At 46.0% G+C, this 26567-nt stretch overlaps 1 protein-coding gene across 2 annotated transcripts in view; it reads right to left on the reverse strand.

Annotated features, from left to right (window-relative positions):
• The window catches only part of TEX9 (testis expressed 9), a 448029-nt gene that overhangs the window by 353871 nt on the left and 67591 nt on the right, over positions 1-26567 (reverse strand). For both annotated transcript variants that reach the window (XM_085644128.1, XM_085644127.1), the window contains exon 4: positions 8799-8875. In XM_085644128.1, coding sequence (XP_085500254.1) covers positions 8799-8875 — 77 coding nt within the window. The remainder of the gene's footprint in view (positions 1-8798; positions 8876-26567) is intronic.

Here is a 26567-nt window from a genome sequence, read left to right on the forward strand (position 1 = left end):
TAGAAAGTATGATTAGTGCTGAAGAAAGAAAAATTAGGGCACATTTTGAGTGACTTATCAAATCCTCTAAATTCTGACATGCAGACTGAAACATGCACTATCAATACCAGCAGCAGACTTCCCTGGTGAGCAGTAGCTTTACTACAGTGGTCTAAAGCAACTAGAGTGCTAACATTCTGAATTTATGGCAAATGTCTGACACATCTGAATACCTTCTTGATGGAATCAAAGTAAAAACTGAAAGTATTTCCTACTGAGGAGACTGTAGTAAATGAGGAAATTAGGAAACTTCATAACAAATAAGTCTCCCAAAATGGCCACCAGAGACAAAAGAGCCCAAATGTAGCACAAATATCACCCAGATGTAGCCCACATGTAGCCCAATGACAGCAGTGTGCAAAACATTTATTTTTTGTGTATTTGCAGTTTTATATAGTGCAGACTTGTCAGGTATTGGAGTGCTTTACATGAGCATTGGTCACATCACACAAGATCAAATTCATTTTGGTTGTAGACATGAGGAGATTAAGTGATTTGACCAGAATCACAGAATGTTGAGCTGAAGCAGAAACTCCAACCTGGTTCCCCAGTTGCAAAGTCTGCAGCTCTGGAAGTAGCACCACATCCTCTCCCATAAGTGCAACATTTAATCAAGTGGTCAACTGGATATAAAAACATAAAAATTACAAATAATTTAAAAGTTCTTTGTCGCTATTTGAAAACTCAGAAAATATGTCCTCGTTTTAGTTTTTTAGAGCACTAACCATAATTTTGATGCAAATAAGACCCTCTCATATATGTAATTTCTAAAGGAAATGCTCTAGGTATTACAGTTTTGATTACATCAAGATGACGTCAGGCGTTCCACACTTTTGTAATAAATATAGAATGTTAGCAATCTAGTTGTTCATTGGGATACTGTTGAGAGGCAGAGGCCAGGGGAACGGACTCTGAAAATTGAAGGCAGGTAGGAGAGTGCAGAGTCAACAATTTGACCACACTGGGCAGGCAGGAAGGGCACTGGCAGCACAACAGACTATGGAGGGCAGTGGAAAGGGGGGCAGGGGCAACAAACCAACAATACAGGACTGGCAAGAGAGGCGGTGGCAATATAATAGACCATTGTGGGCAGAAGGAAGAGGCAGTGGTAGTACAACCATACATGCCAACAGACCCGTTTCAGCCCGGAAACGTCCAATGTTTTTAAGCTCAAATGGGCTTTATTTGATCTGTCTCCTGTCTACAATCTCCTCTTTTTCAATGTAACTCAAAGGGGAAAATCAATACCCCATTTTTTTTCAAAAATCTCCCTCTTACCAAGTTCAAAATATTCGCAAGTATGGTACATTGGATCATGGTAGGCAGGAGGAATTGGGGTAGGGACATCGACTCGGATAACAGAGGACAGGAGGGACATGGAGAGGTGCACCAAACTGACCCTACAGAGCAGGCATCAGGGTTTGCAGCAGCACAATACACCACACAGGGCATGCGAGACGGGAATGCAGCACAACAATCCATAGAAAGCAATAGGGAGGGGACAGGAACATGCACATGGACAACAGAGGACAGACGGGAAAGAGGCAATGGTAGCTAGCTGACCATAATGGACAGACAGGAGAGAAAGCTGCAGCATAACAGACCATAAAGGGAAGGAGGGACGGATCAGGGGCATTACAATGTGACAGACAAGCCAGGAGGGAGGGAATAGGGGTCTGCACATGGAAACAGAGGGCTGGGGGCAAGGGGGCAGGGCAGGAGCAGCAAGATGACCATGGAGGTCAGGCAGGATGGGTACTAGAAACAAGATACACCATGGAGAGCAACAGTGAGACTAAGATGGCATACACACAGACCATGGAGGGAAGGTGGGAGGGGGTCAGGGGCAGCTAGCTGACCACACAGGGAAGGTGGGAGGGGCCATGGCAGCACAGAAGACCATGTATGGCAAGCGGGAGGGTTAGTGGCAGCACAATGGCTATGAAGGGCAAGAAGGAGGGTGCAGGGGTATGCACAAAGGACCATGGAGGATAGAAGGGAGGGTCAGGACCTAGGCACAGACAAGAGAGTTCAGGGGAAGGGGCCTCACAACAGACCGCGCGGGGCAGGCAGGAGGAGCAGTTGCAGCACAACAGACCAGGGAGGGCAGAAGGGTGTGGCAGTAAAATGGACCATGGAGGACAGGAGGAAGGGGATAGGGGCATGGCATGTGGACAGGCAGGGTGGAGGTGGCAGGGACAGGTTACAGTCATCTGACAATGCTAGGCAGGTGGGAGGGGAGTAGCAGCTCAACAGAACACTCAGAGTAGATAGGAGTGGCAGGTCCATGGAACATGGTGGGCAAAAAGGATGGAGCAGGGGCATGCATAAAGACATCGGAGAGCAGGAGGAAGGAGAATAGGGGCAGCAAGCCAAGCACAGAGGCTAAGCAGCAGGTCAATGATGGGCCATAGAATTGGGCAATGGAGGGCAGGAGGAGTGGACTGGTACATCATGCTAAATGGAGGGCAGTGGCAGCACATCCGACCATGCATGGCAGGAGGGAGGAGGCTAGTCCATGGATTCAGACAACAAAGGATAGGGAGGAGGTGGATGGGGCAGCAAGCTAACTGTTCAGAGAAGGTGGGTATTAGGAACTTTATTGGTTTTAAAACGTGTGTCTGTGCGAACTACTTAAAATATGAACAAGTATGCAGCATAATCTCACTTTTATTCAGGAAGAAGAATACGTTTGTGACTGTGACTCCGGGCTCACTTGGCAGAAACACCCCCTGACCCTCCACCCCCCATCGCAAAATGTAATGCCTGTGAAAAGTGTAGGTGGACGCAGTGTTATATAGAACATAGTCCTGAGAGCACGATTGAAAATGAAAACTAGATATAGTATATGGTATAAACTATGCACCAAAAAGTGTGATACAAGATGAACCGGGGCGTGAAATATAATATGCAACACATTGTGCGCAGTGACAGATTCATTGGAGAGCGTGAGATAGCACAGGCACTAGCGCGTGCTATGCGATATGCGCCTTGGAGTGTAATATGCACAGGGCAGTGTTGTGTAACCTAACTAGTCTCTAAAGTTGTAATATAAAATATATGCTGGGGAGTGTAACGTTGCATATGCACTGTGACAAAGATATGGATCCCAGATTTTAATATGTATGGCATAGCGCTGTGCGTTATAACATAGGCATCGAGGAAGGCACGTTAGATGGGGCAATATAACCCGTGCGAAGGCAAGTGTGGCATGACATATTCACGGGGTGGTGTTACAGTGCACATGGGCTAGAGAGTGTCATAGCATACGCACTAGCTGGTGGAATACAACACAGAGGTGTGTGGCACTTGGCGGGTGTAACACAGCATTGGGCTCAGCCAGGAGCACGCTGTGACTCTCAAGTAAGGCTCGTCTCCTTTCCAGAGAGTAAAATAAAAAGTATTACACATCCGGCAGTGGATGTGTGTTTTATTAACCGAGAGGGGGGTTTCTTGCATAGTTTGGTCGAATTTTTTTCGAATCCCCTTTGAATGGCTTGGTGTGCGTGTGTATTACATGTGCCCATCAATAGCTACCCATGTTTGTATAAATAAACGACAAGGGTGTCTACTTGGACACGTCAGACACGTCAGAGCTTCACTAACGGTGTAAATACATTCCACGTGGATTCATTGTATGCATAGTCGCCTTTTAATGAATATCACGCAAATCGTCATGGTGATAGGTACATACGGTTTGTCCAGCATGTCCTAGGTGTTTCTATAAATATATATTTTTTTTAAATAATAAAAACAAAGGCCGGCCCCGGGGGATGGGGTCCCTGGGGCCATAAGTGGCCTGAGGAGGGGGGCAACGCAGCCCCCCTCCTAAAGAATTTAAAAAAAAAAAAAAAAAAGGGCCATGACCCGGGGGTTGGGGTCCCCGGGGCCGATTAAGGCCTTGGGAGGGGGGGCCACGTGGCCCCCTTCCAAATTTAAAAGAAAATAGAAAAATTAGGAGGCAGGCCCTGGGGGATGTGGTCCCCAGGGCCAATAAATTAGAAAAAGAAGGGGGACCACACAGCCCCCCTTTTTAAAAAAAATTAATAAATAAAAGACCGGTATCGCGCCTAAGGCCACGCCCCCTCCTTGCAGCACTCTGCAAACGCGCCCCCTGGTGAGTTGTAAGTTGGGGAATTAATTCCCCTTCAATACTGAGGGTCCCTGAGGGCCAACTAGCCCAACAGGTATCTCCAGTATGCGCCAGGGAGCTGCGTTGCAGACAGGTGTTCTGAGGCCACGCCCCTTTTTCACACCTCTATGCCACGCAGCTCTGTGGCGCTTACTGGAGGTACCTAGTGGGCTAGTTTGACCCTAGGGACCCTTAGAATTCAAGGGGACTTAATCTCTCAACTTAGAACGCCCACAGGGCGCGTTTACACAGTGGTGAAGGGAGGGGACGGGGCCTGAGGTGACGTGTGCAAACACGACCTGTGGCGCGTTTTAAGTTGGGGAAATAATTCCCTTTCAATCCTGAGGGACCCTCCAGGTGCTTCCAGTAAGCACCACTGCGCTGCGTTGCAGAGAGGTGGTGCAGGCCGTGCCCATTTTTACACCTCTCTGCAATGGAGCTTACTGGACATACCTTGTGGGCTATTTTGCCCCTAGGGACCATCAGGATTCAAGGGGACTTAATCTCCCAACTTAAAACGGCCACAGGGCTTATTTACATAGTGGGGTAGGGAGGGGACGGGGCCTGAGGTGACGTGTGCAAGCACGCCCTATGGCACGTTTTAAGTTGGGGATATAATTCCCCTTCAATCCTGAGGGCCCCTGGGGGTTAACTAGCCCACCAGGTGCTTCCAGTAAGCGCCACTGAGCTGCATTGCAGAGAAGTGGTCCAGGCCGTGCCACTTTTTACACCTCTCTGCAACACAGCTCTGTGGCGCTTACTGGAGGTACCTAGGGGGCTAGTTGGACCCTAAGGACCCTTAGGATTCAAGTGAACTTCACCTCCCATCTAAAAACAGCCACAGGGCGTGTTTACACAGTTGTGAAGGGAGGGGACGGGGCCTGAGTTAACGTGTGCAAACACGCCCTGTGGCGCGTTTTAAGTTGGGGAAATAATTCACCTTCAATCCTGAGGGACCCTGGGGGCCAACTAGCCCACCAGGTGCTTCCAGTAAGCGCCACTGCGCTGCGTTGCAGAGAGGTGGTCCAGGCCGTGCCACTTTTTACACCTCTCTGCAACACAGCTCTGTGGCGCTTACTGGAGGTACCTAGTGGTCTAGTTGGACCCTAGAGACCCTCAGGATTCAAGGGGATTTAATCTCCCAACTTAAAACGGCCACAGGGCGTGTTTACACAGTGGGGAAGGGAGGGGACGGGGCCTGAGGTGACGTGTGCAAACACGCACTGTGGCGCATTTTAAGAGGTAGTTTTAATCCCCCTGCCCTATTATATACTAGGGGCTTACAGAGGAGGTCATGATAATCACAGTGGGACCCCAACTCACAGTGTTCCCTAGGTGTTTTCACTGCATTCTAAGGGTCTTAACATAGCACTGGCTCTAGGACTGGTTAGTCAGACTCAGTTACCATCAGTATCCGTCTGAAAAAGTTGAGGGTACAGGATGATTTTGCAACAAGGCTTCTTTCTGCTCTTCTGCTTGTTCTTTCTGCACGTTATCCTTCTTCCTGCACTTTTCTTCGTCTTTGAGGACTTCTGTTGCTTCTTTATGCATTTCTTTTTTTTCTTTCTGTGCATTTGTTCTTCTTTCTTCACATGTCCTATCTCTGTAGGCATAGCTAGAAATTAGCATTTAAAAAACCTTTGAAATTCTCTGAAAAAACCATAGGTTTCAAGCACGTTATAGTCAGGAATTAGCATTTAAAAAAACCTTAGAAATTCACTGAAAAAACCATAGGTTTCAGGGGCGTTATAGTTAGCTGGACTTTTCACTCGTACAAAACCATTGAAATTCCCCCGTTATAGTTAGTTCAGCTAACTATAACTCGCGCGCCCGCAATGCACGAGTTTTGTACGAGTGAACAGTCCAGCTAACTATAACGCCCCTGAAACCTATGGTTTTTTCAGTGAATTTCCAAGGTTTTTTAAATGCTAATTCCTAACTATAACGTGCCTGAAACCGATGTTTTTTTCAGTGAATATATCTCCAAACAAAACTCCTCCAAGCAGAAGCCTTGAGAAGCTCTTTATTGGACCATCAGGGAAGACTGCATTTCGGCGTGGGGTGTGCCTTTATCAGACGCCCTTCTCACTGGAAGATCACTGACACCCTCCTTTTGAACTACTATGATCCTATATATATATATAAATATATATAAAAAAAATAGAGTTGTGTAACAGGTAAATTGCCCAGCGCTCAAATACCCCACCAGTGTAGTTCAAAATATTAAACACAAACACATCTGTGATAACCAATTAATAATGATTCAACTTTATCTTTAGGAACTGTGTCCAAATATAGGGAGACCTTATCAACTGGGAAGATTTTCTCTTAGCTTTTTAAAAAAAAGATACGAATAATGGAAGATGAGGTAAACTCTGCTTCTGTATTTAACTTCACTACTGAATTTCATTATTATTGAATTCTGGACTACAGATGCATAATTTAAGACTAAAGACAGTTTGATAAAATGTCAGGCCTATTTTTCTTTTCCTTTTATATTTTCCTATTTACATTATTTATATATTCCTTTATATAACGGTTGAGGAAACAGTACTGAAGTTTATATTTAAAAAACTTTTATATGTTATAACCATCTAAAGTTGTATGCGCATGTATATAAGAATATGAGTGTATTAGCAAATACTAAGTGTACCATTTTTGTTTATATGACAGCCCTGAAGCTAGCGCGAAACACGTGTTGGCACTTTCTGTAATATTCCTTTGTGAACCTTTTGACTTCTAAAAGAAACAAGAATAAAAACATCATGAAATAAATTAATAAGAAGACTAATCATCTGTGGATCATTGAATGTATTGATTATTATTATTCTCAGATGTGTTTGTGTTTAATATATATATATATATCCACATTTAAGCTGATGAACCGCTAATAGGCAGGACCCTTCCCTGAACTGCAAGCTTCCGTTGTTAATAAAATGGCTGTACTCCTTTCTGGATATCGCCCATAATTCCTAATCAAACCTGTGTTTCAGGATCAAATAGGAGACGGTATTGAAGGCGGCGCTCAACTCTGGAAGAATAAGCACAGCTGACCCACCTTGGTCTGGTGTTTTCCAGAGATCCTCCATAGCCAATAAATCCTCTACCAATTTATTGGCATGGTCTGTGTATCGCCGATGCATAAAAATGGTCTTTTGTTTTATTTCAGTCAGAAAAGAGAGATTGTTGGTGAGAAAAGACTTCATTCTGATAATTTCTAGACAATGACAGACCTACTATATTTTGGGTTCCAGCACAGTAGGTTATACAAAAAAACATACTGTAAAAAGATATTTGTACATCTGGCTTGTTAACTATTCTTACACTCCCTTTGCTGAGAACACGTAGATTTGAGTGGCCACTATTCTGTACTGGGATCCCAAGAGGTGCCACCGTTCCAAAGAAGAATCCTTTATTTCCCACAATTCCTTCTTCAAAACAGAATCTTTTCTGATGAGTCAGGTTTTTTTGGGAGAAAGGCCATAGCATGATCTTCACCTAACGGATTTGATTGGAATAAGGCAGAACCAAATACATTATCAGAAGAACCGGTTTCTACAACTAATGGTTTTGAGTTATCTGTTTGGATCAAACAAGTACAGATATAAACTTTTGTTTTAAGGTCAAAAAGGCTGCAATAGCAAAGTAGCCCAAAAAGTCTTCCCTTTCTTTTGATATGAAAGGAGGGCTGACAAAAAGGATACATTTGCAATTAATTTCCTATAAGAATTTGCAAATCCCAGAAAACACTGGCTTTCTCAGACAGATGTTGTACCATGCCAGTCAAGAATTGCTTACACCTTACTCTGATCACACAAATACCATTAGCAGATAAAATAATCCCATATAAGATATTGTTATTTTAAAGGTGAATGGATTTGTTTCCCTACATGATTTTGAAAGTTTTCAATTAGATGACCTTTATTGCATTATGTGTATATATAAATAATACATTCACAGCCCCATCTTTCTTAATCTGCTTCTTTAGAAATACAACCTAGAGTGATAATCATCTTTATGGGTTCTTCTTGTTAAACAGACATTTCTTCGGATGGCAGGAATGAGTGAAGGACAGTGTGGGAAGGAGGTCGAATAGTTTGCTGGTGCTTCACTATTCTTTTAGTTTGACTATCTATTTGGTACATCCTTAAGCTGTTTTTGAGGAATCCTAAACCAGGCCTGTTTGATTCCCTGGCAACAGCTTTAAACTTAGTAATATCATTATGCAGTGTTGTATTAATGCATATGGAGGCGTACAAACACTTGGCAATGATGATTGTAATATAGAAGGTCTCAGCAATGCAGACAAATGTATGGTACACTCAAACCCTAGGCTAAGAAAGGCAGGATACTGTGCTCTTCATGCAGTCCTCAAATGGAGTAAGGTTCTCTTTTGTTTCTCTTTTCACAATCCTTCCATTATATTTTTAACAACCACAAAAAAAGATTAATCTAGCAGGAAGGCAAAGCACTGAGCATCATAATAAGCAAGTGCGCCTTTACTGGCGAGAGCCACAAGAGAGCGTCGAAGCACATCATACTGATAGATGTTATAAAAATTAATTATAGCACAACAGTGATGCAATTCATCAAACAATGCATTTCAGTAAGAGAGAACACATTTTACCTGATTTGTTCATCTTCATCATCGTATAGGTTAACACACGTCGAAACTGGTCTTGAAAATATTTCCCGTTGCTCCCTCTTTTAATAAACAAACAGAAAATAGAAATACAAAATTATCCCTTATCTTTAGAAAACTTTGAAGAGGTGAAGTCCTTTTATTAGGTTTGCGAGCCAGCCAGCATTTACCAGTTATAAAAAGATGCTTAGAAAAATATATACTTTACCCCAATGCACAAGTACCCTTGACCACCCAAGCACAAGAAAAATGCACCAAACTAACCAGACAGTGATAGTATAACAAATCATAATTCTATGATGCAAGAAAGTGGGTTACTGGTTGAGAAGGGTGAAACCCTTCTCAGGCAGGAACCACAATCCTTGTCAGGGTGAAGTCAGAAGCACACCCCCAAATTAACCTCCACTCAACCCACTTGTAGTTCAGAATAGAGCGGACATGCTTAACTTAGAGACAGACAATGTGTACAGTATTCAAACAGTAATAAAGAGAAAAACAACACCTGAAAAATCCCACAACAATTTAGAAAAAGATAAAAAAAAAAAAAAAAAGTATAAACTAATGTTATTATTTTCCAAACACAACAATAATCATCGACCGTGATGACAGGCGACGCCACAATATTATAGGAGACTATATTCAGTATAGTGTATCCAGACCATAGTATCCCCACCACTTCCCCCATATCTTCTCATGTTTATGCATAGAGAGCCCCTTGCCGTGCAGATAGGATTTCTTGCTAGGCACACCAGTCCACTCCCGCCCGCCATCCCACAAGTGAGAAGGCCAGCTGGAATATCTATCTTCGGGCAATGCCTCACTTGACCAACAATGTGGCAACCCCAATGAATGTATACTCCGCATGCGGACCACCAGGTCTTCAGTAGGTCTAGAAGAGTCACTCCAAGGGAGAGGTCAACAGGCGTACCAAGCACATGCGAAAGTTCCCATGCTATCTTCTACCATTATGGAGTCATCATGGGACAGGTCCAACCATGTGATAACAATCCATGTCAGGGGAGGCTTGGGTGTACCTACCTGCTGGGTGGAGTCACTGGTGGGTCATGTAAGTTAAGTGGAGATAACCGAGCTGAATCGGAGGCGGGCAGATATGAATCATTCCCAAAGGGCCCTTCTAACTTCCCTCCACGCTGCTTCACTCAGTTCCCCAAGCCAAGCTTTCTATTTCCGTCTCAGCATGGCAAACTGGTTTGGGGAGTTTACATCCAAGGGCTGGCAGATCTGGGACAGAGCTCCCGTGGTCAACCTCCCATTTACCTCCAGTGGGGTTGACCTCTGTAATATCAGGGTCCGAGGAGATGTTAGCTGCAAGGGTGCGATGTAATTGGAAGTATTTGTGAAACTGGGAGGGGGTTGTTTGTATAGAGTCTGTAAATCCTGGAATGTCCAAAGGTGACCCCCTAACCACACATCTGCAGGCACAGTAATGCCTATTGTGTTCTATTTTTAAAATCCTTCCAATCCTGCTATATGATGCAACCAAGTTCATTGCCATAGTGGGGTCATCAGCTTCAACCTATGATCCCAACTGAGGTGGAACGCCGCTCTCCAGCACAAGCAAACCACACAGGTGACCAGCAGCGACTGCCACTAGAGGGTGCCACCCACATAGTATTTTACGTTATGTGGATGGTAATTGCAAAGAGCAATTACTATCCAGATAAATTACTAGTTTTTTATTTAATTAAATAAGGGCTTTAAGCCATGCAGAGTGCTGCTTAAGTGCCTGGCTGCCTCTTGCACTTGCTGTGATGAGTTAGACACTTTTAAGTGGGACACATGTTCTAGTTAGCATGTGTCCCTCAGCATTTCCCTTTAAAAAAAAAAAAATCCATGTGCAAGCTAAGGGCTGACCTAGCACCAGCCCTGGCCTGCAATGTTCGAGGTTCTGAAGAGACCTCCCATTCATGACGCAGCAGTGTCATATTTACAAGGAGTCCCAGGTGTCTAGGGCATAAGCCCAGTCTTCCTGGGACTGCCAGTCAATCACTTTCACAGCCTGCAGCAACACCCTTTCACAACTCGTTGCTGGTGACATGTTTGGAAAGGGTGTTGCTTGCAGCCTGTGAAGTAACGCAGGCAAGTGACTCGAGGTCACAGAGTCATGACACTCTGTGACCTCGAGCCAGATGCTCTGTGCATGCTTTGCATGTTTATAGTAAGTACCTACATCGGAGGCTGAGAGGCCATACTCAGGCACTGCGTCCCAGACTGGGAATGCCAATGTAGTGTGCCTCTGGGTACAGACCTGCATTGAAGTCTCCGCCAACTATAGTGGTACCCATTTGGAGGGCAGATAGAACAGCGGTCAAGGACCTTGGTGCAGATGAGGAGTTTGATTGGGGATATATACTGATGCAAAATTTAAGAGTTGGCCCTCCAGAGAGCACACCCCCCTTGGTATATCTATTGTCGGGGTCTGCATGGGTAGTTGTGATTGCCAATGGTAAATTCTTATGCAACAGGATGGCCTCTCCCATGGAGCCCCGGGTGAACCTTTAGTGGTAAGCTCAGTTGCACCCAAATCTCTTAAGAAAAGGACAGTGAACGTCCATCATGTGTGTTTCTTGTAACAGCGGGGGTTGGTGAAGCTTGGCATGTCAGAGGATGTCATAGTGCCTAATGCGGTCTAGTAACCCATTAACATTCTAGGACATGAGATTGAAATATGATCTGGGAAGTTTGGGAGTGACGTTTGTTGGTGTGTGTAGGTAAAGCTAAAATGGGGAGGTAATAACAATGGATATGGTTACAGCCTCTGAACTGTGTATGTTATAGCAACTTGTTTCAACAAAAATTGCCTTCCGTCTATCACCCAACTCCCCAACCTCATACTTCTAACCCCGAAGTATCTGTCACTCTTAACCTAACCTAATCAATTAGGAAACAAAAAAGGTGTATATATTGAGGAACTCCTCCAATTAAGGATATCATGCCTAGCGTGTGTCATAATGTCTCATTGTGTTTCTCAGTTAGTGTAGCTCATCAGCTGCATCCGTCTCCTCTTGAAAAGGGGGGGCGGGGGGAGCGGTGGACCAATGGGTCGCGCAACTGGCCCGCAGGGTCATCAATCCGGGTTGACAAAGAAATCTTCTCTGCATGAGCTGCGGTCGTCCACACCCCTCCCTTCCAGCGCCCCCCTACTGTGACCCGTAATCCGGAGAGCACCGGAGACCATAGGTGCTGCACCTGTGAGATCTAGTGCATCGACTCCCAGGTGGCTAACTTTGGAACACCTTGTCTTTTGAACTTCGCATGGCCGAGTCCAAGCACTGTTTAGGAAAAAAAGAAAAAGAAAAAAAAAACCTGGCTCTTCCACCAAAATATAGATACGATTCCCTGTGCTCGTTCTTCAGTCTCTGCTTTTGTGCGCCGGGACTCTTCAGTGGAGCACTTTACAAAGGACCTTGATTAACTGAATTAGTCTCAGGGTGATACGGACTTCCCTGCTGTAATTCTACAGCCATTCTAGGCTCATGGGCACCAAGGAGGTCCTTCCTTCCCACTGCCCAGTCCCAGGCCTGCTGAGGCGTTTCAAATAGGTATATTTTAGAGTTAAAGATCACTTTCAATTTCGCTGGGAAAAGAGGCATATTTTGAAGGTTGAGTTGCTTCAGTTTTTGTTTGAGGTCAGTGGACAGGGAGTATCTTAGACCCTCCACCCCCCTCCACTTTCTCATATCTTTGGGGGAAACCAACTGACGTCTGTGGGCACCGCCGCCATCCTGCACTGAAGAAGAGTACAAGGGATCAGCCACTATCAATCCCCGCGCTGCCAGCGTCCTCCCGGAGAGGGTCAAGGCTAGCCTAGGCCCCAATCTCAAGACTCCAATCAGAGCCAACCCCAGCAAGCGGGCAGGGTGGTCAAAAGAGAAGGGGCAAGACAGCCCCAACCTCAGCGGGCACTACTCCCGCTCCGGATGCATGGCCACACACGCATTGGCCTCAGGCCTACCGTTGCCCAGCACCATGGGTCACAACCATGGTTCCGGGGGCTGGGGGGCACAGCAACATTTCCGCAGCCTTATATTAATAAATAAATATTGTTACATTATTTAACAATTTGTTATACATTGTTGATATTTGAATATAAATAATAATTTCAAGATTTACTTGACTAAGTTTGCTGCCAAGTGCGTTGTTGGGAAAATAAATTAATTTTACATTTCTATATAGGAATACTGTTATGTTTTTAAATGCTGTACTATTTTTTTTTAATTCATAGTTTTGCATTTTTTTTATAGTTATGCTTTCATTATACATTTATTTATTTGTCGTGCTTTTTAATGTGTGGTGGAAAATTATATATTAAGTACATTTAATAAATAATATTAGTGTTATTACACAGTTTATTACTGATGTATTTTGTTAGATTTTCATATTTTAATTTGTTGAAATAAAATGATATTTTGGTGATTATTGCCTACATTTCATATTATTAGATATTTTATAGAATGTTAAACATATATTGAGCTATTACCTTTAAACACCGTCCAAAAATGGATTTATATTGGACTGGGTATAGTTACTGCGATCACATAAGTGTCCAACCTTTTACCCTAAATAGTTCCGTTTAGAATAGGAATAGAAAATGTGACCCTTTAATGTCAAACACATTTCCCTAAATTGCTTAGATTGGAGTGGGAATAGTAAATGTGACCACTTTACAGCCCAACACTTTCCTAAAAATGGCTTAGGTTGGATTGGCATCAGTAATTATGACCCCCTTTAGTGTACAACACAACCCACAAAATGTTTTCTAGATACGTGGGAGTAGAAAATGTAACCACTTTAGAGTGTAACATGCTTAGTTCAACATGTTATAGTTAGGCCTGGCCGGTAAAACTATGCAGCGCTCTGGAGTTTTGGAGCAAGTCCTACTGTTTTTTAGCGCCGGGTGTTTGTCGAGCCCTGTAAAAATCAGCATAAATGTCACCATGCGCAGCGCAAGAGGGTGCTGCTTCTTTCTGTCACTCAAGCAGATGTTCTACTTGAGCTGCAGTTTCCTCAACGCGAGCGCCAGAGTTCCCAACCCGAGCAGTAGCAACCTGCCACGAACACCCGTGTTGAGAAATCTCGCCTGGAGGTGGACTAACGTATCATTTTTTCGCTCCCCAACATGAGGCGTGATTATGAGTCTGGCAGTCCAAGGACCACCAAACTCGTGGTGGCACAGTAGTGGCGGTTCACTCACATCTGGTCCGACCGCCCTATTACGACTTCGGTTTGCCATTGCTATATATTGCGCCGACCTGCAATATTTACTGTGTACGGAAAACACTAATACTATACTTTCTAATATATTTAGTAATATATATAGGTTAATATATATTTTTACAAAGTTCTGAAGTCACGCTGGTCATTTACATAGTCAGTCCGGTCTACATGACCATATACCGTTCAAAGATGGCGCTGACTTCAGTGTTTGAACCCGTGACCTGGATCCGGAAGGGCCGCCAGTCTACGGCGATCAAAAGGTTCCCGCACCACAGGGTCTCTGCCTCAGCCGACTGATCCAGACTACTCGATACCAGACGGACAATCTCTTTCAAAGTTATCGTTTACACGCATCATTAGAGAAAGGATTCGATTATATACCTTTTACTCTGATAATAGCCCATACCACAGTAAGCGCGGTCCGGTCAGCGAGAATTGAGGTAAACTTTTTCCTGTCAACAGGAACACTGCAGATAAAATTGATTTCTCTCCCACACGCCCCCCATGTTACTTAGGACCACCACACCCGACTTTACATGTGATAAGATGCCTTGACCACCATAATAACTGAGTATTAACACAGGCCAACTAGATATAGATTACCACAGGAGTCTAGGATTCCCTAGATCACCAGACTAAACAGAATGATAGTTATGCCTATACGAGTAAGAGGTTTGGTCTACCCGAAAAAGTACACTGTCTCATACCACGATTAAACCCTAAAGTTTTTGCATTGTTGTATATTTTTTTTTAGCCCTATATGGAACATGACTTTATGATCTGGACACTACAACTCTGTATGTATCTCTATGACTTATTGTGTAATTGATGATGATGTCTGTTATGCTCTTTACAACGGACTTTGACATTGGGCCCTTTCCTGTTAATATGGACCATCGCTTCCTCAATCTTTCAATTACTTTTGTTACTTCCCCACTTTTCATATAGCCTGGCTGTGTGCCCCACCAAATCTCAACTCTCCCTTACCACGGACTATCGTCCAACTCAACCCTTCACCAATTCTTTGTGCCTTTCCCTACTGTCTTTTCCCTCAGCATGATCTCTCCATGGCTATCAATTTTCACGCTTTTTCCTCCTTTCACTTTCTTATCCAACACTTGTCTCTCACATATATATCAATCTGTCTCCACTACTAGAACGGCTATATACCTTCAATCTCTCCTTTTCCTTTCCTTAATCTACTTCCTCCTTTTTCCATTCCATTGGATTCTATTACACTGCACCATCTCGGGTGATGAATGTATACACCTGCCCTGTTTCATCACTGTAAATATGTATCTATTATTGGCTACTGTATTACTGTGTTTGCTTTTCACAAATGTATAGCCTGAAGAAGCCCCAGGCAAAATGGCCATGTGAGGGGGTGAAACACGTGTTGGCTGTTAAATGTTTTCTTTCTGTTTCGGGGATCTATGATCCGTCAATGCAGTGCATGACTCGGAATCCTTAAAAGAGTCAAACATCACAACACTATTTAAAAAAGCAATACATTTGAATTTTTTCCATCAAAAGAGTGATTACTGTGACTTGTTCTGGCATATTCTAAAGCCGCCAGGGAACCGCTGCGGTACAGGCCAATGTAATATGCAGGTGGTGCCGATGCTGCACCACCATGAATATTACTAGTATCAGGACCGCCAGCAATCCTTCATGAAAAGGCTGGCAGTCCTGAAACTATGGGAGACCTACAGGGCCCATGTGCCCCCAGTGTGCATGCACCCCAGTTACTGCACGGCGTGCCGGCACCTTGTGTGGTATTCCCACTGCGGGGTCTTTTTCAAAAGCACCGCTGCAGGACCACCACGCTGCCGACCAGACCACTTTGAAGTCCTAATCTGGCAGACAGCAGTGAGTCTCGACGGTGTGGAAGCATGGCAGTGGCAGCCCGCCCGCTCCCACAACTCCGAAACTTTTAATCAAGCCCTCAATGTTGGCGAGCCACGCAAGTAGGAAAACTCTGATCCATGGAGTGGGCAAATTTGTGCGAACTCTGCTGGACGAGTGGAATTAGTCGCCCACCTCTAGTTATATTACAATTTCGGTATTCGATATAAAACCAAGTATGGCATATGTGACAAATATCACTAATATTGACTTTTTTTTTTTTGAAGGGACAAAAAAAAACAACTAATTTTATAATATTCTTTAATTAGTGGTCTATATTTTATTCAATGCATGTTTATATTTTTCTAAACAATTTTATAACATGAAATACGTTTATTTATTCTATTTCTATTGTTTTTCATTGGATTGTTTGGTTTACGGTTGTTTTTATTGGTTAATGTTCAATGAGTTTTTTGGTTTTTTTACATTCATTACCTTTAATGGTGGATGCTAATTAGGGTTTCTGTTTTAATGTTTAATTCTTTTTGTGTGTGTTATTTCAGATACATTTTTTATGTTTAATTTCATTTGCTAATGTTTATTTGGTATACTACATGAATTGTATTAAGTAATAATTATTGAATTATTTCATGTATTATAATGTATTTTGTGTTTGAAGTTTATTTTTATGATATAATATTTCAATAATACAGTTGATTTATTCATTTATGTTGAGTTTAACTTTAAGTAAAACAGAATTATAGCATCTTGTAAAATGTGGTTTATTTTTTTAGATATTAGTGTAGTCACATTGTTTATTTAGATTTTTTTTAATTTATACTTATTTTAAGGTAACAATTTTGTTTCGGATATCTGTGGTTTCGATGTTAGCAGAAATATAAATTTTTATCAGTGATATTTTGGTCTTTGATATTTGTATTTTTGTTAAGTTTACGATGGCAATATTTTTGTAAAATATTTTTTGCAGAATTTTTGTAAACTGATATGGTTTTCAACGATATTATGTCATTGATCCCTCTCTTTCCTTTACACCCTCATCAACTTTGGTTCACGCCTTCCAACACTGTGCTGTAAGAGAATGTTTTTTGTCACGCAGACCTTGGGTGCTCCCATGCTCAGTTTGATAAAAATTTGACCCCTCTATCCGGACTGCCCTTCAGTTAAACAAATGCTCAACCAGTGCCTAATTTCACCCAATGGTTGCAGGTGGGGACCACCGGCACTCATTTTTGGAGACTGGCACTACCCCCCGCAACAGATTTTGCTACAGAACAAGAGAGAGAAATAAAGAGCAAGAGATAAATAAAAACAGAGCAAAGAGGAAAAAAACTGTGAAAAAGGGACATAGTGGCAAAGGTAGTAAACAAGGACGAAAAAGAACCTCTAAAGAGTGAGATAAAGAGAAGGGGAATGTCTGGTAGTGGAATGGATTAAAGAAGCACAAGGTGGAATCCAGACTACACAACCTTGGTATCCGGCACTGCAACTTTCAGTAGCACCAGTGGGGGGCTTCTGAGAAAACATTTGGGCCCCAGCACTTATTCTTTCACAAATGAAGCACTGGGTTTAACTACATACATCATACTATCATCTCAGCATCTTTGCAGAGACAATGTGCCAAGGCTCGGGTTGGCTCCTTCTGTATTCTCACTACCACATTTACCCGGTCCAGTCACAGGCATATATACACTCTGGTTTTCAACCACTATCCACTTTGATTGCTTATGGCTACTGGCTGTTACTTCCTACTACTGACCCACATTTAATTAGCTAGACAGCTCCAGCCTTTTTGGCACCAGAAAGCTTGAGGTTTAAGTACGGCACACAGAACTCTATTGAAACTTGAAGCCACGTAAAACACTGCGTTTTATTCAAGACCAGGCTTTGGGTGAAAAGCACAATTCATTAATTGTGACACGAAGACTGTTTTTTCTTGCTCTCTCACTTTCTCAGGTTTGGTGTACAAAGATAGCATACCATCTGAATCAGGAATGTAACAGCAGAGGCTGCATCTATTGCACATTATAGGTTGTGGCCTGAGGTTTCAACCTGATGAGTTCTGACTGAGTAGTAATAGCATGAAGCAGACACAAAAGGAAATGTGTGTAACTGAACAAGAATGGAGCAGAAAAAGAGAGAGGGAGAAAATATGGGTAGGCAGAGAAAGATAAGTAGGAGACAAGGAAATGGGGAGATCTATGAGCAGAAATCGACAAAGAAATATTGACACCATGCAAATTAAAACTCTATCTTTTTATGTTATCATTTATAAGGGCCCATGCTCTCTAAAAATATACTCTAAAAATATACTCCTAGGTGTATGCCTGCATACGATGCCTCAACAGTAAATCTTCCCCAGGGTGGGCAATGAAACTAGAGAACTTTTAGCCTATCACCTAGGATTGCAGAAATTCTGAAAATGGTCAGAAAAATAGTCCTATCCAAAAGAGGATTCAACAACGGTGTGAAGGGCCAATTTGTATCTGATTTACTTAAGAGGTTGTCTTATAGAACTATAAATAGTAAGAGAGCAGCGATTGAAGCTGGTCATGCAATGTGAGAGAAGGTTTCATTTGAAGAAATTAAATGGTGTGTAGGGTGATGAAGGGAGTAATTTTTTAATACATTTTGTTTTAAAACAGTGGAGCATGTTCCATGTTTGGCTTTGGGAAACTTTAAACATGTACAATGCTAGCCTCCAGTTTTGACATAAAGGTGCCGATTCCAATCCTGTGAAACCCGGGTACGATTCGTCGTACGGAGCTTATTCTCCATACGACTCGTACCCGGGAATTCCACTGTACAATCCAGCACGTACGATTCGTACAGAAATAGCATTTCCGTACGATTCGTACAAAACACCGTACGGCTAAAAAATACATACCAGTCTGATCCTGAACAGAGTCAGGCAGCGTTTTACGGACCAGCAAGTACGAATCGTCCCTACGTCACTACGCACAGCTATTTTTTTACGGCAGCAAAAAAAAGCCGGAAAACTGAGTCTGACCCGAAAACGGAGCCCCGGTACGCGACGGACAGCCATGGACCCCATTCTACGTGTCATCCCGGCCCTCTTAGCCTACGACCTGGTGCACCGAACCCGACGCACACGCCGCAGAAGGTGAGAACAACACCCAGGGGCCAAGGGGGGGTGAGGGGCAGGAAACATACCCCCTACCCAAATAAAAACCTACAATATTGAGGACATACATTACCTCCAGGGTCTGGTCACTCCTGGGGGCATGTCCACCAATCCCTGCGTCACGCAACAACGGAAGTAACCCTACGGCAACACTACAATAGTGATACGCACCGTACTCACACATCCATAGCGTGGGTACGGTCCGTAGCACTATAATAGTGGTGTCGTGGGGGTACGCATGGTACGGACTGTACACACGCCCTCAGAGCATGTGTACGGTCCGTATCACCATTGTAGTGGTGCCGTAGGGGTCCGCGTGGTACGGACCGTAAACACGCCCTCAGAGCGTGTGTACGGTCCGTATCACCATTGTAGTGGTGCCGTAGGGGTACGCGTGGTACGGACCGTACACACGCCCTCAGAGCGTGTGTACGGTCTGTATCACCATTGTAGTGGTGCCGTAGGGGTACGCATGGTACGGACCGTAAACACGCCCTCAGAGCGTGTGTACGGTCCGTATCACCATTGTAGTGGCGCCGTAGGGGTACGCGTGGTATGGTCCGTACACACGCCCTCAGAGCCTGTGTACGGTCCGTATCACCATTGTAGTGGTGCCGTAGGGGTACGCGTGGTACGGACCGTACACACGCCCTCAGAGCGTGTGTACGGTCTGTATCACCATTGTAGTGGTGCCGTAGGGGTACGCGTGGTACGGACCGTACACACGCCCTCAGAGCGTGTGTCCGGTCCGTAACACCATTGTAGTGGTGCCGTAGGAGTACGCGTGGTACGGACCGTACACACGCTCTGAGAGCATGTACGGGTCGTACCACGTGCACCCCTATGGCACCACTACAATGGTGATACGGACCGCACCCACACATACATACAGTGGGTACGGGCCGTATCACCATTGGATTTTGTCCATAGGGGTACGCGTGGTACGGACCGTACACACCCTATGAATGCGGGGGTATGGTCCGTATCACACGTACCCCTATGGCACCAGTACATTTGGGATACAAAGCGTACACACGCCACGAATGTTGGCCTACGGCCTGGAGCAGCATATTACCTTTATATTGGTGTGTGTGTAGGCCCAGGATAGCAGTGTACTGCACCAAGGGTGTGGGTGGGTGGGTAAGTGAGTGGCTGCATAGGATTCCCAGCAGTGGACAGACATGTGAGGGGTGGGTGCAGAGGACTCCCAGCAGTGGCCTGCAATATGAGGGGTGGGTGCATATCACTCCCAGCATTGGGCAGACATGTGAGGGGTGGGTGCAGAGGACTCCCAGCAGTGGACAGAGACATGGGGGTGGGTGCAGAGGACTCCCAGCAGTGGACAGAGACATGGGGGTGGGTGCAGACGACTCCCAGCAGTGGACAGAGACATGGGGGTGGGTGCAGACGACTCCCAGCAGTGGCCTGCAATATGAGGGGTGGGTGCTTATCACTCCCAGCAGTGGACAGACATGTGAGGGGTGGGTGCAGAGGACTCCCAGCAGTGGACAGAGACATGGGGTGGGTGCAGAGTACTCCCAGCAGTGGACAGAGGCATGGGGGTGGGTGCAGAGGACTCCCAGCAGTGGCCTGCAATAACAGGGGTGGGTGCATATCACTCCCAGCAGTGGACAGACATGTGAGGGGTGGGTGCAGAGGACTCCCAGCACTGGACAGACACATGGGGGTGGGTGCAGAGGACTCCCAGCAGTGGACAGAGACATGGGGGTGGGTGCATATCAACACCAGCAGTGGACAGAGACATGGGGGTGGGGGTGGGTACAGAGGACTCCCAGCAGTGGACAGAGACATGGGGGTGGGTACAGAGGACTCCCAGCAGTGGACAGAGACATGGGGGTGGGTGTAGTGGACTCCCAGCAGTGGCCTGCAATATGAGGTGTGGGTGCATATCACTCCCAGCAGTGGACAGCCATGTGAGGGGTGGGTGCAGAGGACTCCCAGCAGTGGACAGAGACATGGGGGTGGGTGCATATCAACACCAGCAGTGGACAGAGACATGGGGGTGGGTGCAGAGGACTCCCAGCAGTGGACAGAGAGATAGGGGTGGGTGCAGAGGACTCACAGCAGTGGACAGAGACATGGGGGTGTACATCATTATCAGATGACCACAACTCCATGGGTGTATGTACGCATCCCTAACTTTGGACAATGATGATAGTGCCATAACAACACATCACTGACAGCAGTGTCCCACTCCCAGGAGGATGGACGTCACTCCCCCACTGCATGACACACCACATGTGGGTGTGAGGACAAATAACACATGCATACCCACCTCTGGCGGATGCAGAAAAATACACACACTGAGATCATGCCACAAGACTGTATAGTCATGTCACTACCTACTAAACAAAGGGAGCCAAAGGGAACACACACTGTCACGCACATCCCAGGACTGATAGGAATGTTCAGGTGCTGGGCCAGCCACCAAGATGTTGTCTCTCATGGAAGGACTAGGGTGCAGTTCCCACAGATACAATGCCCACAATTGTGAGTCATGTGCCCAAATACTCTGCAGAACAAGTACCATATGTGTGCTAGGCCGGGAGTACACACATGCATAGTGCTGAAAAGGGAGAATTTCTCCATGAAGGCATTTCGACATACTCAATACACAAGTACAGTGACTAGCAAGGATGGCACAGACGATGCAGCTGGAGACATTGCTGAGCAGGCATGGCCATAGTTGAAGGGATCCGTCACCAACAAAGGAAATGTAGACACAGGTCAGCACAACAATTGTGCAACTCTTTGCAGGGAAGATGTCAGGTGCCACAGAGGAAGGAACACTCCTTGGGACAATGTCTCAAAACCAAAATAACACACACTACCAATTATTATTACTATTTGCAGAGACCTTGTGATGGCACGCAGATACCATGGTCCACCTCATGACCATCAGACTAGAACATTTATCAGAACCATAACACATTACCACAACACCAACTCCTGGAGCCTCAGCACCAACATCAATACCTGAAATGCAATAGTGTACAAAGTAAAAATGAAATGCTTTATTCAGCATAAAAAACAAATAATGAAACCACACTATATACAAAGGCCAATGGCCAGTCCATAATAGAAGTCCTTGGGGGACACATGGGCACGCGTCTCCCCTAGCTTGCCTGCACAGTGGAACATTCATGTTCGTCGACCGTGGGGGTGGGGGCGGGGGGGGGGGGGCGGGGGAGAGGGGGCATCATGTGGGGAAGGACCAGCCACCGCAGGGACAGGAAGGGGAAGGGCAGGTGGTGGTGGGTGCAGGGGTGGACATCTCCACCACAGGGGGTGGGGCAGCGCCAAAGGTGGATGTGAGCACGTCGCTGCACACTGCTGTCAGGGCGTCCAGGGTAACCCCTGCACCGGAAGAAACCCCAGGGCCAATGGAGGGGGGGTGGCTGAGGGATGGGGTGCAGCGCTCTTGGGGGAGGGGGTGGACAGGGGGTGGGACTCAACTACCCTGTCTGGGGACTTCCTCGCCCGCTTGCGGGGTGGTGTCACAGTGGTGGTGATGGGCAGCTCACCCATGTCGACCTCTTTGGGTGTCAGTTTGGCAGGGGATCCAAGGGGAGTGCTTTTGGAGGGACTGGGTTGTGAGGCCTGCGGACTCAGACTGTGGCTGCGTGTATGTCTTTTTGCCCCAGACCCAGTGGGTGTGCCTACATCCCCCTGAGTGTGCGTGCCAGGAGGTGTGCGCTTGCCCTTACTTGGTGGTGTTCTGCCTGTGTCTGGTGGGGTGCGTGCTTGGGAATGTCTGGGTCTGCATGGGACAGGAATGGGAGAGGGAAGTGTGGATGGGGCTGGGGTGGGGGGGGAGGGGGGTGGAGTACGAAGCGCTTTAGGAGACTCACTGCTGCCGTCAGGGAAGAGTCCATGGACCGCAGAAACCTGCGTTGTTCAGACATCGCTGCTGACATGCCCTCCATGAACGACACCATCTGTGTCAGCAGTGTGGTGTGGCCATGGAGGACAGTCAGCAACGATGCCTGCCCAACCTGCAACTGCTGCAGTATGTCCACAGACTCTGCACCGAGGGCAGCAGGGGTGATAGGGGTAGGGGGTGTGGTGCCTGTCCCGAAGGAGACATGGTGGTGCCCTGCACGGACAGAAGGGACCGGAGCAACTGGGAGGGCGGTGATGGGAATGGAGGAGGCGGGGACAGATGTTGGGCTGCTGCCAGGTGTTGTAGCAGCCTCCGCCCCCTCGATGAGGTCAGCCTCGGACCCGTCTGCGTCGTAGTTGGAATCGCCACCAGACAGGTCCTCCGACTGACTCCCCTCGCCCTCCGTGCCACTGGCTCCCGCAGACTCGCCAGCACTGGTGGCACTGGTGCTGGGTCCCTTATCCAGGTCCGTGCAGGTGTCTCCCTCGGTTTCCAATGATGGTGCTGTGGGCAAGGTGAAGATACAGAAAAACATCAGTTACCTGTATACATCTGACACACGAGTACAAAACCAATAGGTCACAGTGCATATCAGGCAATGCATCATGAGTAACAGCTAGATTACTCCGCACATATGTAAGCCCTGTACTCCCCAGTTGGTAGACCCACCATGCCACTTGGACACAAGGAAAAATAGGACACACCAGCCCAAAACTTGAATGAGAAATACACTGAGGAGCTAGTGTCTGGGAACAGGTGAGCACAGCAATACAATGAAGTCATGCCACCTCTTGTTTACCCTGAAAGAAACGGTAGTGGTGCACCCAAGGCAAAGTAACACACCTCAATACCAAAGGTGTCCCCATACTCAGAGACCTGTAAGTACTTTTGAACACAAAACGAAAAGATGTTGGTCCCTTGGGAATCACAATACTTTACACAATCGACATGGTCAGAATGTGGCAATGTGCCATTTTGTGAACAGAACACACATGTGCCTTCATAACAGATGGCTCCCAAGGAGGTGCACACAAAACTACATTTACCCAGTCATTGAAGAAGCTGGCAGCCTTCTTTAAAGAAGCCACTGTTAGAAAGAAATGGTGTTGCAGAAAGTACATATACATGGGCTCACGGAGGTCTTGATGACTTGACACTCGTAAGTTGGTATCACCAACAACCAAGGACTTACCCAATTTCCACAACACTGGGGGAACATGTATATGTATAATCTGGAAAACAGTCTCATTAGAACAGTGCCTTCTTTTAAATTGTGCCAGCGTGTTCCCTGAAAGTGTAAAGGTGGTTTGGTGTGCACTTCCTTGGGAGACATCTGTCATGCAGGCACATTATTGTTCTTAACAACAAAACATCAAAGTAAAGCATTTAAAACCTGAAGACCTGTTGACAAGTGTTGTGAGTGCCAAGGTACAATACCTTGTGACTAACAACTTGAATTATGTCAGTTGTCACATGGCCATCCGTTACCTGATGACACAGTTGCCAACACATCTGACCCACTGCCTGTCATGTGGAGTGGCACACATATCCAAACCCAGGACAATGCCTGAGCTAATGGGCCTGCAATTGTGTCGTGAAAAGGCATACCTGCAGTGAGGAGACACCCCCATGGCAAGCCAGAATGTCCACACAGATGTCAGCACACAAAGACCGAACTACGTAGCATCTGGACAACACACTGGTGAAAAAAATGTATGAGCAGGAATTATGTATTTACACAATTGACACATGCTGCAAAGCACAAACATTAAATCCTGCACAACATCACTGGGTCACTGCACGTTGAGTCTCTGTCCAGCCAATTATCACACACAGGTCAAACCTGGCAAGGAGACATAAGGTTTGGCCATGTAGGCCTTGCCCGCACAAATCCCCCATACCTGAGACAATGTGATTGAGACAGAACAAGAAGTGACACCTCTTAATCAGGGTTTACAAAAATGTCCAGCAAGAATTCCCAAATGTACTCCATATCACCTCGTGAGGCTGCCAACACATATTTGTAACACACAACCATCGACAGATAGTTGTGAATAGACACACAGGCACTGCCCAGTGTGAGTATGCACAAGCCAAATGGGTTCTCCCTGTCCAGTCGACACATGTAGCACACTTTGGATAAATACAAAGGAGGCCAGGGAACAATGCCACAGAGGCAAACATATGCTGAAAACAATGAGAATGGACACAGTGTTGGATGACACACATGATTATGAGGCAAGGGTGTCTCAGGGGACTGTAGTGGGCACACTGCTCCTTGTACCTGGAATGATCTGACTAACATGAGCAACCGTCCTGGCACTATGCATATCTCCTACTCGTGCACATCATGTCTGAGGCCACAAGACTGGTCATGCATGCTGCAAGTGTGTTCATTTTAAACCTCACCGCTCCCATGTTGAGACTCATCATCAGTGCCAACAAATATGGACCCCCAACAGAGTGAACAGGACAGGGCACAGGCAAGGTACCAACACATGTCACAGATCACCCTCCCACATGATGCAGAATGCAATGTGCACTTGGATCAACTGGCAGGCTAGATGACCATGTGCAATTGTGATAACACACAGACCAGGGGACACGTCAAGCAGGGGAAGGGACGAATAGGAGCAACGGTTGACTTTGGGGAACAGAATATGCACTGCACATATAAACTCTGGCAGTGTATCCAGGCTACAGAGCACTTCCAAAAGCTGGGGACACACAACACAACAAACAGACATGTACCTACCCCCTCCTTGCTGCTGTCCCTCCTGTAACTGCCTATCCAGGTCAGGGAAGACCACCGCCAGGACACGCATCATGTGAGTGGTCAGGCGTCGGCGCCCGCCGTGGAGGTGAGAGCCCCAGCTGGACCCGGGTGATCAGCCGGGTCCAGCACCGGATGTCCTGCCATCGTTTTCGGACTTGGGCTAGGCGCCGACTGTGAACCCCCGCCACTCTCACGGCCCCGACGATCTCCTTCCAGATTCCCCCCTTCTCGTAGGCAGTTACCTGTGAGGATGACAAAGTGAGACAACATCATTACACCTGCTCCATGTCACAGAGACACACATTTGAACATCGATGATATGTTTAACAGGGCATAGGATGCTGCCAAGGAATAGCATCTTACTCATATAGATATTTGGCCTCTGTGGAAGCCCCAATGCACTACATGGCATTGAAAGTACACAGGTGGCAGGAGGGGTGTGACACACTCCCTGATCATGGCACACACTGTGCATCACATGCAACACCAGGCTGATGGACAGCACCTCAAAGCAGTTACATGCCCCAGGCCACTGACGCAACCTCAGCAGAGTACACAGACACACACAGGCACAGATCAATCACCTGCCATTGACAACAGCGGATACATACCTCACTCTGCACATGTGCCACTTGCCTGTGGGGTGTCACAGGTGTTGGGCTAGCTCAGCAAGTCAGACACACAGCACGGCTTACTTCTCACATCAGATGGGTAGAGCTGTTGCCTCCACATAGACACTCACCCACATGACAAGGAACATTTACACACATCAATGTCCAGGAGGGCATACACATCACTTGGACACTCTCACCACAGCTCCCCTCAACT

This window comes from Triturus cristatus, chromosome 3_1 (genome assembly GCF_964204655.1).
Source record: "Triturus cristatus chromosome 3_1, aTriCri1.1, whole genome shotgun sequence".
In the NCBI taxonomy this organism is placed as follows: Eukaryota; Metazoa; Chordata; class Amphibia; order Caudata; family Salamandridae; genus Triturus; species Triturus cristatus.